Source organism: Hyperolius riggenbachi, chromosome 6 (assembly GCF_040937935.1).
Source record: "Hyperolius riggenbachi isolate aHypRig1 chromosome 6, aHypRig1.pri, whole genome shotgun sequence".
NCBI classification, from domain to species: domain Eukaryota; kingdom Metazoa; phylum Chordata; class Amphibia; order Anura; family Hyperoliidae; genus Hyperolius; species Hyperolius riggenbachi.
Window position 1 is genome coordinate 223,460,532 of NC_090651.1, and position 16,733 is coordinate 223,477,264.

The window sequence follows — 16,733 nt, forward strand, 5'->3', positions numbered from 1 at the left end:
CCTTAGTGAATTCAAAATCAGATTTTACCCATGAGGTAAATTATCAAACAGCAATTGAAGTAGCAAAGTAGAATCCGGGCACCAGTAAACTGCAAATTCCATGTTTATTTCATCCCCACACACAGACAGATAAAGGTGCACAGGGCTGGTCTAACAGCCGTTTTGCAAGCAACAAACGCTTGCTTCCTCAGAGACCCTTCATCATGGGTAAAATCTAATTTTGAATTCACCAAGGTGTTATAGATTTATTGAACGTTTTATCGATAAAACATCTGATACATATATAACACCTTAGTGAAAATCAGATTTTACCCATGAGGTAAATTATCAAACGTTTGATAAAGTGTTTGATAAAGCTTAGTGAATTGAGGCCAATGTCTCCCTTGCTCTTCTGTTTCAAATGATTTATTGACATTTTCAACATAAAACAATTACAATTCTGCAGTCATGCCGAGTCCACAATGTGAGTGGTCACAGGGTATCCAATGTAAGATTCATTGAGTCCGGGTAATTGTGCCCTCTGCTGTAATGGACATGTCAGACTCAGTGCTGGGCCGAAATTACGCAGTAGCGTAATTACGCATCGTAATTCACTACAAATGCACCGTAAGCGTTACGTGTAAGGTTACGGTATTACGCGTAATTAATTACGCGTAGACCGTAGGTTACGTTATTGCGCGTAACAAATTACGCGTAAGACAGTAAACTCCCATTGAAATTACACAGTCTGCCGTAATCGCGTAATATTACGCTCCCGTATAATATAAAAAAGCCGCCGACTTTAAGGGTTAATAGCAAAGCCCCCTTAAGTGCTAAGAGCCTCAAATTTGGAGAATATATTAAGGAGATCAGAAGGAATAAGAGGAAAAACATTTTTTTCAAAAAGACCTTATAGTTTTTGAGAAAATCGATGTTAAAGTTTCAAAGGAAAAATATATACATTTAAAAACCCGCCGACTTTAACGGTTAATAGCAAAGCCTGCTTAAAATGTAGGAACACCAAATTCACAGGGTATATTAAGGGGATCACTGGGAATAAGAGGAAAAATTTTTTTTTCAAAAAGACCTTATAGTTTTTGAGAAAATCGATTTTTAAGTTTCAAGGGCAAAAATGTCTTTTAAATGCGGAAAATGTCAGGTTTTTTTGCACAGGTAACAATAGTGTTTTATTTTCATAGATTCCCCCAAGTGGGAAGAGTTTTACTTACTTCGTTCTGAGTGTGGGAAATATTTAAAAAAAAAAACGACGTGGGGTCCCCCCTCCCAGACCTCTTTAACCCCTTGTCCCTCATGCAGACTGGGATAGCCAGAATGCGGAGCACCGGCCGCGTGGGGCTCCGCACCCTGACTATACCAGCCCGCATGGTCCATGGATTGGGGGGTCTCGGAAGGGGAGGGGCAGCCAAGCTTTCCCCTCCCCCTCCGAGCCCTTGTCCAATCCAAGGAGCCCCATTGGTCCATAGCAGACCAATGGGGTTCCTTCAAATCAGAAGGAACCCCATTGGTCTGCTAAGGACCAATGGGGCTCCTTGGAGCCCAAATACAAAGATGCTTTAGAGAGCTCTGAGCTATATAGCTCAGACCTCTGTCGGGTGTGCAGGACGCTAAGTCCCGCCGGCTCTCGCTGCCCTCCCCGCCTCTCCCACATGTCACCTATATATATGCTGGCACCCATGGGTGCCAGCATGTATATGGGTGACAGGTGTGGGCGGAGTGGACGGCGGGAGCCGGCGGGGACTTAGCGTTAGTGTGTGCGGCGGCCGGCGGGTGAGCGGTGAGTGACGTCGGGTGCGGTGGAGTTACAAAGTAACAAAGTTGTTACATTGTAACAACTTTGTTACATTGTAACTGATTAGTATATTTCCGAGGATATTGCGTGGGAACTGGCTTTTAAAGGGACAGGTAAGTATTAATGGTTAATTAAGAATATTAAAGGACTTTTTTCGTGGTTATGTTTTTTGTTCAATTAAAATACTTTTTCTATGTGTTTGTGTGTTTATTTACTTTTAACTCTTAAAGGAAATGGGTAAGGGGTACAAGTACCTCTATACTCATTTCTCCTGGGAGGGGGGGTGGGCATCTGGGAGACCCCTTTTTAAAGGGGACTCCCAGATGCCACCATGAACCCCCCCCCCAGGAAATCGCGGCCTCCACCTCCACTGCCCATCGGAGGTGGAGAAGAGCCCCTTGTCCTTGAATTGGACAAGGGCTCGGAGGGGGAGGGGAAAGCTTGGCTGCCCCTCCCTTTCCGAGACCCCCCAATCCATGGACCATGCTGGCTGGTATAGTCAGGGTGCGGAGCCCCACGCGGCCGGTGCTCCGCATTCTGGCTATCCCAGTCTGCATGGGGGACAAGGGGTTAAAGAGGTCTGAGAGGGGGGACCCCACGTCGTTTTTTTTTTTTATATTTCCCACACTCAGAACGAAGTATGAAAACTCTTCCCACTTGGGGGAATCTATGAAAATAAAACACTATTGTTACCTGTGCAAAAAAACCTGACATTTTCCGCATTTAAAAGACATTTTTGCCCTTGAAACTTAAAAATCGATTTTCTCAAAAACTATAAGGTCTTTTTGAAAAAAAAAATTTTCCTCTTATACCTTCTGATCTCCTTAATATATTCTCCAAATTTGAGGCTCTAAGCAATTAAGGGGGCTTTGTTATTAACCCTTAAAGTCGGCGGCTACCTAACATTGATCCATGCGTCAACTTTTCCGCTTGGCAGCATGACCTTACGCATTAATTGCTAGTAGGAATTTACGCGTAAGCCAATAACGTAACAACCTGAATTACGGTATTCTTACGCGTAATTGCGTAAGGGCTATGCGTAATTACAGACATGTACCGTAAATAAATGTCTACGCCGTAAGCGTAATTCCGTAATGCGTAATAGCGTAAAATTACGCGTAATGATCCGTAAGCGTAGTTTTTTCCATTACGCCCAGCACTGGTCAGACTGAATAATAATAGGCAATCTATGGCATATCCATGCTCTGTGCAGTGTCCATAAAAGAAGTACACTTTCGAGAATTTGCGCACTGCTACTGCAACAAACATGTCTGCACGGATTCTAGAGATAATACTATGTTGTAAACTATTTGTATGTTGTCCGTTTTGGAAATCCGTCTGATTTTGCCCCCAGTGAGAGCCTTCCTGAGTCCATGTCCACAAAACAGCAGAAATCATTAAATAAAGATACTCTGATTCTGGCTTTCACACTATGGACTGCCCTATGTGTGGTAAAATCTTCCCACTGACTCAGCTGACTTTCTACAGTCTTTCCTCTTGCCCCTTTCTCTCTCAGTGAATAACAAATGTCGAAAGCTCTGCAAACAATGTAAAAATAAGCTCCAATAAGCAAACCTTTACCAATTTTACCCCACAGCAATCCATCTAGGGTGTTTCCCTTTAAACCTCAGAAATCCATTAAAACCATTTTTTTGTACACCTACCACCCACTCCATCTCTAGGCTTACCTGCACATTATTGACAAAGCTTCCCTGGATCTTCAAAATGCTTTCCACCTCCAAAGAATCTTCAGTATATGGAAATGTCATTTCATAGTCTCTTTCTGCAGTCAACTTCTCCATTTTGAACTGGATACTTGTGTTGTGTAATATGTGGAAAGCTGGAGGATGAAACATATTAAAATGGATGACATTAAACACAATAAACACGATGGCCTCAATTCACTAAGCTTTATCAAACACTTTATTGAACTCTTGATAATTTACCTCATGGGTAAAATCTAATTTTGAATTCACTAAGGTGTTATAGATTTATTGAACGTTTTATCGATAAAACATTCAATAAATATACAACACCTTAGTAAATTCAAAATTAGATTTCACCCATGAGGTAAATTATCAAACGTTTGATAAAGTATTTGACAAAGCTTAGTGAATTGAGGCCTTTATGTCTATCACACTTTCATCAAATTATAGTGCAAATCAATATAAGCGGTTTTAGTTTTGGATACAGCAGGGAGCGGTTGGAACATCCACCTTTCCCAGTTCTTGATCTGTAAAAGTCATATGAACCCAACAGCCCTTCCTCTCTCATCTCCTGCATGTCAAGTGGGGTGGTGTCTCTTACTGTGTCTTATGAGTGTGGCTCTTAACCAAACTGGCATCTCCCTCATCATACAGCACAAACTAGGAAATAGTATATCCTGGCTTGCCACACTGCCAGACAGCCCAAGCACAGGGCTGGGCAGAATTAAAATTGAGAGAGTTGCTACAATCAAGTCTTATTCACACATACTTTAGTGTCGCTCTTGAAGAGGACCTTGCAGGCTGCCGGGTTTTCATTTGACTCTGGGGGTCCTCTTTAACGATCGGTAATTTTCAGGTTGACAGTGTCAGATATATAACATTGTATTCTTTATGTTTCAAGAATTATGTTTAAGAATTTCATCAGACCCGATGAAGTTGAGGATTCGCCGAAACGCATTGTGATGCTGCCAGCACACGGTCACCAGAAGGGTCAGCCACTTAGCCTTTCTCCACCTGGGCAAAGACTCCGCAGGCCATGGAAGTCGAGTAGGAGGCACCCCCGAGGTTATCAGGAAAAGGGCTATCGCCTATTACTACAGGCTCATTCTACTTTTAATGGTAAGTGCAATTTGTTTTTGTGCATGTTTTGGAATAAAAATATGTTTTACACTATAGAGCGCTCCTCCTCTCCTTTTTGTGCTTGAAATCTTTAGTAGCTGTTCAGCTTCTATTGCACTCTCTAGCTGTACGTTCTGCAATGGATTTTCTCACAGCAGTTCTTAACCACTTAAGGACCAGGGGAATTCTGGCTGATCTGTGCTGCGTGGGCTCTCCAGCCCACAGCAGAGATCAGCAGGCACGCAGGGCGATCAGACTTCCCCCCCCCTTTTTTCCCCACTAGGGGGATGTCCTGCTGGGAGGGTCTGATCGCCGCCGGCTATTTGTAGGTAGCGGGGGGCTCCTCAAAGCCCCCCTCCGCATCGTTTTCCGCCCTCCCTGGCTTTCCCTCCCTCCCCTCCTTTCCCTGGGCGGCGCAGGACGAATGTCCTGACAGGTTTCAGCCTATCATATGCCGGTGATCCCCGGCCAAACAGAGGCCGTATAATGTAAACAGCGGGGATTTCTTCCCCGCATGTTTACAATTAGCCTGCGAGCCACGATCGGCGGCTCGCAGACTGTTCACGGAGACACCCTCCGTGAACTGGCATGGAAAGGCCGCTCGGCGTTAGGCGGTCGTTAAGTGTTTTTTAAACTAGGTTTATGATGGTAATTTTTGACACAAGCATAATTTTACAACCATGCTATAAATCTACATACAGAATAAGCAAAACAAGCACACAGAATGAACACTGTGATATGTCAACAATTAAAAAAATTTAAATGACTATAAATTTAAGCAACACTAACATTTTACCTACAAAAAAAAATAAAGCTCACCTTGTTTCTTCTGCAAAGATTCAAAGAAATCATGGCGCGTGAAATGTGCCTCCTCCTGGCTGCTAACACTAGCTGAGCCAGACATGGAACAGGAAGATTCAGATTCTGAATGCTTGTGTTCTTTATGGCCAGCTAGAACATTGCTATTCAATGAATAGAGTTTGATATCTTTTATCTCAACATGTAGCCTATCACTTCTTGTTTGGTCATCATCCGACACAAAGTTCTGTATGAAGATTTGACCTAAATGTCCAACCAGAAGCTCTGGGCTGCCAGGAGTACGAGGAATCGACACAACCGGCGATTCAATATTAATGTTTAAAATTAGCTTTACAGTGTCCAACTTGGCCCCAACAGGACAGAACCCATCATATTCATCTGTGTCATAATGTACAGAGTCCCGATGTCTACGTGGGGTTTCAAATAATGATACCATTTCACTGTACTCTGCTGTTTTGGTGACCAACACAGAGGACACTTTGGAGGCTGCAGTCTTCAACATGCCACGAAAGTTATCTTCCAGCTCATCCATCGATAAGGTCAGCTCTTTCAAGAACTTAGCTGAATGTTTATAATGCAATGAAGCCATTCTAAGATTCAGAGCAAATTCTTCTTTAGACTGTTCAATAAATGTAAAACTCAAAGCTTCCATTGGAATATAGTTGGAGTCTCGTCTCATAAACAGGTTTTCAAGAACTTCAGTATCATGCCCCTGACTTTCATAAGCTGCAGTGTTGCCTATGCTGATCACATATTGGTTTTTGGAGGATTCCTGAGCAAGATCCACGAGTTGGAGGCAACCAAGGGAGCCACTAACTTCAAACCTACTCCCTAAAGATACATTCACTTTAGTGCCTCCAATGCTAGCTGTGGCAATTTTTTTTCCACTACTTTTTCCATCTAGCAGATCAACCGTCCTAAACAACAGGATGTTCAACCTGTGAATATCAATTGCTACTTGAGTGTTTTGTTCATACGTAGACTGAAAAAACTCTTGCTCTGTAAAGTTATTTTCATAACTGGATTTCAAAGGTTGAGGACTTGCATCATCGTTATCTCGTGGAAAAGATTTCTGAAGAAAACTAATAAGCTCTACCATTGTTTCTGGGTTAAGGATGATGTCCAAATTGTTAACTTGGACACTCATTACTTGCAAAGAGCTGTCCAAGTTCATTGAGGGACACTCGGAACTCACAAACTGATATTCAAGCCGGATGAGACATTCTTGATCTTTTAAGGTCACATCTTCCAAGGATGTACATTTATCTTTATATATTGATGGACCTGATGGTGAGAGGTCCTTGTCAGAAACTGGTGACTGTGCTCTGCTTTCTTTAAGACTTCCAGTTGGTGCATCCAAGCAAAGGTTTTTGTGGGAAGCCATCAGAAGGTCAAAATCCGACCCATAGGTTTGCATAGTATCCACCATAAGTAGACCATGGACAGTGAGAGAGACCTCAGTATCATAGGGTCTCTTTACAAAATGAGCATTGCTGCCAAACACTTTGAGCAGTGAAATGTAACGTCCACAGCTTTCCACACCTAGTTGCATATAGTTGATTTTAAATTCAGCCAGTAAAAGCTTTGACTCAACAAGAACCTCACGAGTGTGCTGCTCCAGGGTGACAATGCTCTGGGTCAGGTTCATTACAGAATCCTTTGACCTCCCACTAGCTTCAGTATCAATGAAGATCTTCTCTTTCCGAAGAAGTGTATTATCTGAAGTTTTGTTTTCAGAGTTGGCTAAGCTCGTAAAGCACTTTCTCAATGCAAATATCTTATCCTCGTTGATATGGATTTTCAAATCTGGAAGGGTTCCAGAGAGCACTGCTCCAGGATACTGAGGGTCTGAGGTGTAAATTAATCTACGTTCCAACTGCAGGTGGACATTGAACTTCTCTACAACATGAGTTGGGCCAACTACATTGTCCTGGATGTGTTTCCAGTTGTCTTTGACGTGCCCCACCATGATCTGTAGGTCTTTGAAAGATAGTGAATATTTCTCATACATTTTATTGCTCAATAAGTAAGCCTCTAATTGTTCTTCGCTGAGCTCTGTCCCACTGTAGCTAGCTGTCTCTGAACCAGCTGTTGCCTCAACTTCAGGTGGAGGGCTGCCTGCAGGTGTTGCTAGAGGAGTTTTGTATTCTTCGTCACTTAAATCCTTTGCTTCTGCAGATAAATGATCTATTATCTTCCTTTTGTTTTGATCTATTAAGACAATAAAACACAGGGTTATACACAGTCTATATACTGATTATTAAATATAAGTATTTAGTGAATATATAATACTTGGATAATATTAAATGATTTTCCAAGTTTGTTCAAAAACACTTCTTAAACAGTAATTCATATGCATGGTTTAAAAGATTTTGCTTTAACGCTGCATATGCCCAAAAACATTCATATACAGAAACATACAGATTAGTTAATTGGCTCTCCTTTAAAGTGGGCCAAAACTATGATGAAAATATGACTTTGGTGGGGATTAGAGTCCCTCTGACAGACAGTTACTGACTGGATTAAAGTGTTCCTGAGATGGGTGATGATCCAGTCCAGAATCAGATTCAAGATACTGTGTCTGACCTACAAATCTGTCCACAAAACCTGTCCAACCTACATTTCCGATCTTACTCAGAGGTACACACCTAGCCGCTCACTCCGCTCTTCCAATGAACTTTGCCTGACCACCCCCCGCATCACCCAGTCCCATGCACACCTCCAGAACTTCTCAAGAGCTGCTCCAACACTATGGAATTCCCTACCTCCACCCATTAGGGCAGCCCTCTCCTTCAACATCTTCAAGAAAGCCCTCAAAACTCACCTTTTCACTCTGGCCTACTACCCCTCACAAGTGCTCTAAACCCACAGCTGAACTCTGGTCCCCTACCTTTCATGTCCTTACCTCTCCCTCTAGATTGTAAGCCTTTGCGCAGGGTCCTCCTCCTTTTGTGTCCTACCTGATCATGTACCTCCATTACTGTGAACCCATGCTAGGCATCTGAGTGAACCTAACTTGCCTAATCTCCATGCTCCCATCTAGTGACTGACTAAGCATTACCTTGTACTCATCATGTGCTGCATGATCTGGTCTTTCTTGTATTCATGTATTGTCATTTTGCTGTATGTCACCCTTAAATATTGTCTGTAACCTAAACTAATGTCCAGCGCTGCGAAATATGTTGGTGCTTTATAAGTATAATAAATAAATAATAAATAAAATAAATAAATTCTATCTAGTGTGTCACTTTGATAAATAAAGTTCATTTATTCTTGAATGTAAACTTAAAATTTGGTCGAATTACTATCATTCAATTTCTGACGAAAGTGATCTGATTTTTCAAAAACTTTCTAATCAATTTTATTTGGCAAAAAAACAAACAATTTTGGTCAAAATTTTGAAAAAAAATATTTTCTCTCGATTTTTTTTAATTGCACTGGGGTAAAATCGAACAGAAGAATTGTAACATGTTACCATTACAGTGGCTTGCAGCAAGACCCATTATAACAATCTTTTTGGGCAACAAAATGTGTGTATCTAACCTAAACCTACAATGAAGCATACCATGAGAATTGGTGAGCAGGATTCTTCCGAGATCAACCACTACTAAAACTGGATCCTGGCACACAAAATCATCTGGAAATATCACCTGTGGAGCAGAGATGTCAAGTCGTATAGTCCAGCGCCGACTGTTCTCCTGAAGGGGTGACAAAAAAAGTTTAGCAAATGTTCACATTTACAATGCTATTTGGTCTAACAGATCGTGTAGGAAACCACATGTCAATATGAAAAAGTCCTCTAACCTCCAAGTGCACAGTCAACACCTTAGGTCAGATGTAATATGCAAATATGATTGCACATGAGAAGTTTTACATTTCTAATGGGCCATTGGCCCTTCTTTTTCCTGTACAAAATTAGGCCCAAAAAATGCTGCCCGTGGGATCGGATCCTGATCTTTGCAGGAAGCAGTGGATTGCTCAGTGTACTTCAATGTACTCTGTACAGCACTGTGGAATAAGTCAGTGATATAAACCAGAACAACAATAAGTAAAACTCACAATAAAGTCTCCAACCAATAACCGATCAATAGTCTGTCGGATTTCAGCTTTGGTTTGCATTTTTAGTTTATTGTACTGTCTTCTTGCGGCTTCTGCCACTCTTAGCTCCAGCTCTGACTGGTACCCGAATCCTGTGTAGACAGACAAGATTGTTTTAATAAGGATTAATTTTAGGAAACACCTGCAATACAGATCAGTGAGTGCACACCCTAAAGCAGAGTTCCCCAACCCTGGCCTCAAGGCCCACCAACAGTACATGTTTTGCAGAAAACCACAAACATTCACAGGTGGGGTAATTAGTGTCTCAGCAGAGCTGATTACCTACCTGTGTGGATTTCCACAAAACATGCACTGTTGGTGGGCCTTGAGGACAGGGTTGGGGAACACTGCCCTAAAGGAACATTCAGTAACCTATTAGACAAGGCAAATAACATTTATATCGCGCTTTACTCCTGGCGGACTAAAAGCGCCACAGCTGCAGCCACTAGGACGCGCTCTATAGGCAGTAGCAGTGTTAGGGAGACTTGCCTAAGGTCTCCTACTGAATAGGTGCAGGCTTACTGAACAGGCAGAGCCTTAACCATTAGGCCTCTTGCACACTGAAAGCGATTCCGATTCAGATTCCGCTTTTTAATCAGTTTTTACATCCAATTCAGATTCAGATTTGCAGTTTTCTCCCTGCACACTGCAAATCGGAATCTGAATCGGATGTAAAAACAGATTAAAAAGTGGAATCTGAATCAGAATTTCTTGCAGTGTGCAAGAGGCCTTACACCATCCAGCCACCCATGAGAACTTCAATTCACAATTAGTGCAAAATTAGAGGACAAAAACTGAAAAAAATGACTCTAAACTTAAAAGTGAACTGCAGGCTCTTGCTAAATAGAGCAGAGTATCCAGGTACAATCTGACTATGGCCAACCAGTCTGTAATAAGGAACAAAAAATTGCCTTGGGCTTCATGCACCCTGTAAACATAAAAAAACGGAAGAAAAAAACTGGCAAGAAATTGCACAGCAGTGTCAATTTGAAAGTCTGCTATCATAGACTAGCCGCTCACTCCGCTCCACACTTATTAAAAAAAAAGACAATTTAAAGGGGAACTGAAGAGAGAGGTATATGGAGGCTGTCATGTTTATTTCCTTTTAGACAATACCAGTTGCCTGGCAGCCCTGCTGATCCTCTGCCTCTAATACTATTAGTTATAGCCCCTGAACAAGCATGCAGCAGATCAGGTGTTTCAGTGGTTCAGACTTATAAGTCTGATCTGACAAGACTAGCTGCATGCTTGTTTCTGGTTTTAATCAGATACTACTGCAAAGAAATAGACCAGCAGGGCTGCCAGGCAACTGGTATTGATTAAAAGGAAATAAACAGGACAGCCTCCATATACCTCTCTCTTCAGTTCCCCTTTAACCATTTCTGCCGTCCGGACGTGATGCTCACATGTCCAGGCGGCTGCTCTGCCATGCTTCGGCACACTTCCGCCTGCGGTCGCGGGCGTGCCCCCGTGCTGTCCCCCGGAAGTGTGAGGTTTACATTAATATAGATATACCTAACTGTAGAATCCTTCTTGTATAACGAGACAGGTTCTCTTAAGTTTCTGTTATAATAGGAAAATAGACAGAAATCTGTTTCTCTCTAGCAGCAGCTCAGAGCAATAGAAACTAGATAAGGGGGTCTAATGATTTCAAAGTTTAATTTTCTCCCTCTATCATAACAGATTAGCTGACTGAAACCAGATAATAAAGGACTTAGGACATGTCAGATAGATATGTATGTTTCTGCAGTGTTTAGCAAAATTATTAGCTGACAGGTATGAAAGTCAGAAATAGGAACCAATCACGCCATATTGTAATTATTAACTTAATGACATAATGCTATAAAAACTTGAAGTCTTTCATTATTAAACTAAGAAGATCTGGTTTGCAAACATGTAGCTGGTGTCCGTGTGATCTTCTTCCTAAGGGTCTAAAATTCGGAGTCCGTTAGCCAACGTATGAGTAGAGGTGTTTGGCCTCACTTTAAATTTATATTACAGGTCTTAGACTTCACAATTTGGCCCAGCGAACAGGGACCGAGCAGATAATATTCACCTAGGATCGTCTGAGGTGTGAGATAGCAGGACAACAGCTGCCTAGTGGAAGATCTGTCAACTTGGTAAGAACCTCTTGACTTAGCTCCTATATATCTTTGTCTCCTCTCTCTCACAGCCTCTTGTGGTCTGGGTGAGTATTAATGCCTCGCAAAAACTGAACCTTGGCTACTTGGATGTATTTGTCTTGTCTGTGGTGCTTGTTTTTATGTAATCTAACATTGTATTTGGGGTTTATTAACGGTCATTCTGAAAATGCATGTGTAATACCTTACAGTGCAGTGTTGATGTAATTTGTAGCTGTAACTTTGTTGTTTATGCATGTCTTTTCAAAAAAGGTTGTAAAGTGTTATAAATAGATCATAGACAGGTTGCTGCGGTTTAGCTTTGTTGATTTAATCAGTGGCTGTATTGAGGTGGCATTAGGAAGTGGTTTTTACGCAAATTCTAGACCATAATATATGTCAATAATATAAGACTGTGTATAAACGCTGCGTAGCAGTGTTTCACTCCTCACGTCTGCCAAAGCTTTCTGTTTCAGTTCAGTCTATATTAGTTAATAATTAACAGGCCTCTGCTGCTAGAGAGAATATATCTCTCATTAACCGGCCTGAGATAAGAGGTAAACCTACAGGTCAAAGGGCCCCTGGTTTGTAAGTTTTCCTCGCTGTGTAAAAGCTTCATTGCTAACACAGAAATTAACTCTTTGTAGACTGAACCAGCAGATAGCTTAGGAACATATTGCAGCATCATATCTTCTGGTCTAAATATATTGCAGGTAGAGGGCTAGGAACGTTGTGTTTATAGGCACTTGAGAAATTACGTTTGCTAGATAGAATAAGGGTGTCTGATAAAAAGGTGTCTAGAGGTTTTATCTCATGTATTTGTAGTAAGTGGTTGGCCAACCCGTGATACAAAGTGCACTTTTTAAAGTAGTAAGTGTGTAAGCTAAAGATGGGAAATAATGTATCTACCCCTCTTGGCTCGAATCAAGCAGGTCTTGATCCTAAACCTCCTGGTAAGACAGCAGTTGAGTGGATGACAGACACCCATAGTACGTGGGCTACAGCCCCGTTTAAAAGTATTTGCAAGAAAACTAAAATGCCAGATGGTGGAAGATTAGATTATGACTTTTTTGACTTTTGGAAGGATTTTATAGCCAGGCATCAGAAGTGGCTAGAAAGGAAACAGCTAATTACTCAGATTAAATTGTGTATTACAGAATCTCAGAAAAAGCCAGAACAGGTTGTAGAATGTTTCTATGTATAGGTATGCCCCTAGGAGGCGACTGCCTGCTGGGTGGCCAGATGAAAGCATCAAGGTGTAAGGTGTTGGAGCTGGAGCTGCTATGTCTAGGGGTGCAACAACATCTGCTGGTAGTGCAGCCTTGAAAAGGGAAGGTTTGAAAAGGAGCAAAGACTGTCTATGGAGAGGCAATACGGCAGCAAGTATCATATTTGTTGAAGCAATAAGCATTTAAAGGAAGAGACAAATAGAGGAATATAGTACAGTGACTAAGCAGCATAGAGGATTGTTGGTGAATATACATAAATACAAGTGTTAAAGCATCACCTGCACATCAGAAGTGGTATTACATTTACATTTCAGTTTGCTATGTTATCATCTCTAAAAAAAAAAAAAAAAAAAAAAAAAAAAGTTAACAAGGTTTCAATACTGTCTGCCATGTGTAACATTTCTTAGTCACTGCATTCCACAAGGAGCAAACCGTCTAACAGCAGACAGGACGGTATCCAATGTTAAAAATTACCCAATGCCAACATCTGTCAGGAAGTTAAGGACATTTCTGGGTTTAGTAAGTTACTGCAGGGATTGGATTCCCAATGCATCCCAGCTGATGACACCTTTGTATGAGAGTGTCTCCAGGGAACCATTTGTAATCACTGAACCAGGCAAAGCATCTTTTGAGGCCTTAAAACAAGCCATAGTCACAGCACCAGTGTTGGGGCTGCCTGACTACAAGAAAGAATTTTTCCTTTTCTGCCATGAGAGCAAAGGACATGCAACAGGAGTACTCACTCAAATGCATATCTCCAAGCAGAGGCCTGTGGCCTATTTTTCAGCCAAACTTGATCCAGTGATTCAGGGGTCCCCTGGATGTGTCAGGAGTGTAGCAGCTTGTGCCCTCATGCTTACTAAGTCGGCTGACTTGGTGCTAGGACATACTCTTAATCTGTTAACACCCCACAGTGTACTTGAAATCCTAAACAGGGTACAGACTAAACATTTGTCAATGGCAAGGTTAACAAAATATGAGGTTGCATTGCTTACACCAGAAAACCTAAAATTAAAAAGATGTAACACCCTAAATCCAGCTACACTCTTAACAAATGAGGAAACTGAACTGATAGAGGAACATGATTGTCTGGAGTTAATAGACATGGAAACTATCCAAACCTCTAATGTCCAAGATACACCTTTGCAAAATCCAGATTTTAAATTATTTGTTGATGGTTCTAGGTACTACACTGAGGATGGTAAGCCACACACTGGTTATGCTGTTGTAACACTGGAGGAAACAGTGGTACAGAAATCTTTACCTCCAAATAAATCAGCCCAAAAAAGCTGAGCTTTATGCTCTCATTGAAGCCTGTACTCTGGCCACAGGTAAGACTGCCAATGTCTTTACAGATAGCAGGTATGGATTTTCCATATCACACGACTACGGTCCGATTTGGAGGTCCAGGAACTTTATGACGGCTGCAGGTAAACCAATTAAAAATGCTGATCTAGTAAGTAACTTGTTTGAGGCTCCCCAGTTACCATCCAGGGTAGCCATATTAAAAGTACAAGCACACACAAAAGAGCAGTCAAAGGAAGCTAAAGGCAATCGAAGAGCAGACGCCGCTGCCAAAGCCGCAGCTCTCACCCCCCTGTTGGAAGTTGCACTGTTCAATATCTCAGAGATTCCACCTGTACCAGTGGATGTGGAGATGCTGAAAACTCTACAAAGACAAGAAGTTACCAGTCACAAAGCTGCATGGAGTAGTAAGGGGGCACAGCAAGAAGAAGATGGAGTGTGGAGGGCAGGATCTTTGTTCTGTCTTCCTAGATCTCTATACCCAATGATGGCTGCTCTAACACATGGTCCAACTCACATGGGTAAGAATAATATGGTTGCTCTGGTAGGTAAATACTGGATAGCACCTGGGTTCAGCTTCGTTGCTGCCCGAGTCACAGCAAATTGTGAGATCTGCATGCAACATAATATTGGACAAGTAGTGAAGGTAAGGCAAAGGCATATGCCTAGGCCAGAGTACCTGTTGCAAAAGTTACAAATTGACCTCATATAGCTACCAAATGTGGGAGGGTATGAGTTTGCCCTGCTTTGTGTTGATGTCTTTTCAGGATTGGCCTGAGTGTTGGCCAGTAATCAAAGCAAATGCTAAAACATAAAAAAGCAAAAACAAAGCCCTAACAGAGGTAATATGCAGATATTCACTGCCGGAGGTAATTGTCAGTGAACAAGGTTCTCATTTCACAGGACAGGTGGTACAGGAAATAATGCAGGCTATGGGTATCACACAGGCTTTCTATACTCCTTATCATTCTCAATAGTAGTGGGAAAGCAGAAAGACTAAATGGTGCAATTAAAACAAGGGAAGGAAAATGTGTGAAGATACAGGTAAGCTGTGGACAGAATGTTTACCTATCGTCCTGTATAGCGTAAGAACTACCCCAATGAAACACAGACTTAGGTTAAGTCCATATGAAATCTTGTTTGACAGGTACCTAGAACAGAATAAATTTGCCTCAGCAAATCCAATAATTTCATTCAAAACTAGCAGAATATGTCATTACCATACAGAACCATTTAGCTGAGACTCATAAAAATTATTTCTCCTTGTGACAGCTACTTCAGTAAAACTTGAGGAATTCATTAACTGGACTCACGTCAGTCATTGTAAGAAAGTGACCAAAGACAACAATGGTTAAACTGATAGGCTTACACATTGTGTTATTTGTGTATTTTTTCAATGTATTTCAGGTTCAAGACTTGTTCTGGGAAGAACCAAACCTGTATATGATGCTGCAAAGGAGAGTGGCATTAGCTGAGAATAAAACAAAATGTTGAGTATGTGGTATGAGGCCAAAGGATTCAAAGGGGTTGCTACTAATAGCCATCCCCATAACAAATGAAGCATTAAGTAAAGAGGACATTTTAGGACGAAACCATACTGCAGATAGAGCCAGAGCTGTCTGGAGAACCCCTGTGTTAAAACCAATGCCTAATTCAAAGCCCACAATATGCATGGATATAGAAAAATCCCTGAGACACCTCTAGTATCTATAGGTAGACTGCCCAAATCATATTGCAATAACGCCACATATAACTTTACTATGCTCTGGAAAAATGTAAGCATAAATGATATAGGTACTGATGCATGGTCCCTAGGAATAGCCTTACTTATGCCCCTAGGGGGTAACACTGGTTATATGAATTTTCCCTCAGATCAAGGTATAAATAAAACTCTATGTAATTTCACTGTATTAGATGCTATCCGGATCCCAGAGTGTGCAAACTTATTAGGAATAGAGCTTGCTATGATAGGAGCAGGAGCACATGTTAATGTATCAAAAGAGATGTTTTCACGAGGTATAATCTCATTGCAACCACCCTATTACTTTGTTTGTGGACGCTGGGCTTATGCCTGGCTGCCAAGAGGTAGCTATGGTCAATGTACTGTAGCTACCTTAGCTCCAGTAGTAGCTGTTGTAGAAGAAAAAGCTATAACTGCAAAGAAATATTTATTGCCCCATCACAATCTATATAAAAGGAGTCTGTTTACCGCCAATGATTATGCATGGGCCTTTTTCCCTACACGGACAGGTTGGGGGATGCAAATGATGATAAGATTAAATAACTACTCTGGACTAATATGTTTAATAAGACCATTGCAGCGGTCACTGCTAACACAGTTGAAATAGCCCAAGTACGCAAGTTGGCACTACAAGAAAAATTGGACTTAGATTATATACATATTAGCGGCCCAGGGGGGGGATGTGTATGGTGGTCCAGGATGATTGCTGTACGTGGATTGACGACAGTGACGACAGTCCTCAACCACTTACAAAAAGTAAAAGAGTTGCAAAACACCGTTAGGGAAATAGGCAATGAGGGATGGAAT

At 41.5% G+C, this 16,733-nt stretch overlaps 1 protein-coding gene across 5 annotated transcripts in view; it reads right to left on the reverse strand.

Annotated features, from left to right (window-relative positions):
* VPS13D (vacuolar protein sorting 13 homolog D) overlaps positions 1-16,733 on the reverse strand; it is a 410,462-nt gene that overhangs the window by 301,633 nt on the left and 92,096 nt on the right. For all 5 annotated transcript variants that reach the window (XM_068240470.1, XM_068240469.1, XM_068240471.1 and 2 more), the window contains exons 17-20: positions 9,493-9,623; positions 8,999-9,131; positions 5,434-7,644; positions 3,478-3,629 (exon numbers count right to left, since the gene is read on the reverse strand). In XM_068240470.1, coding sequence (XP_068096571.1) covers positions 3,478-3,629; positions 5,434-7,644; positions 8,999-9,131; positions 9,493-9,623 — 2,627 coding nt within the window. The remainder of the gene's footprint in view (positions 1-3,477; positions 3,630-5,433; positions 7,645-8,998; positions 9,132-9,492; positions 9,624-16,733) is intronic.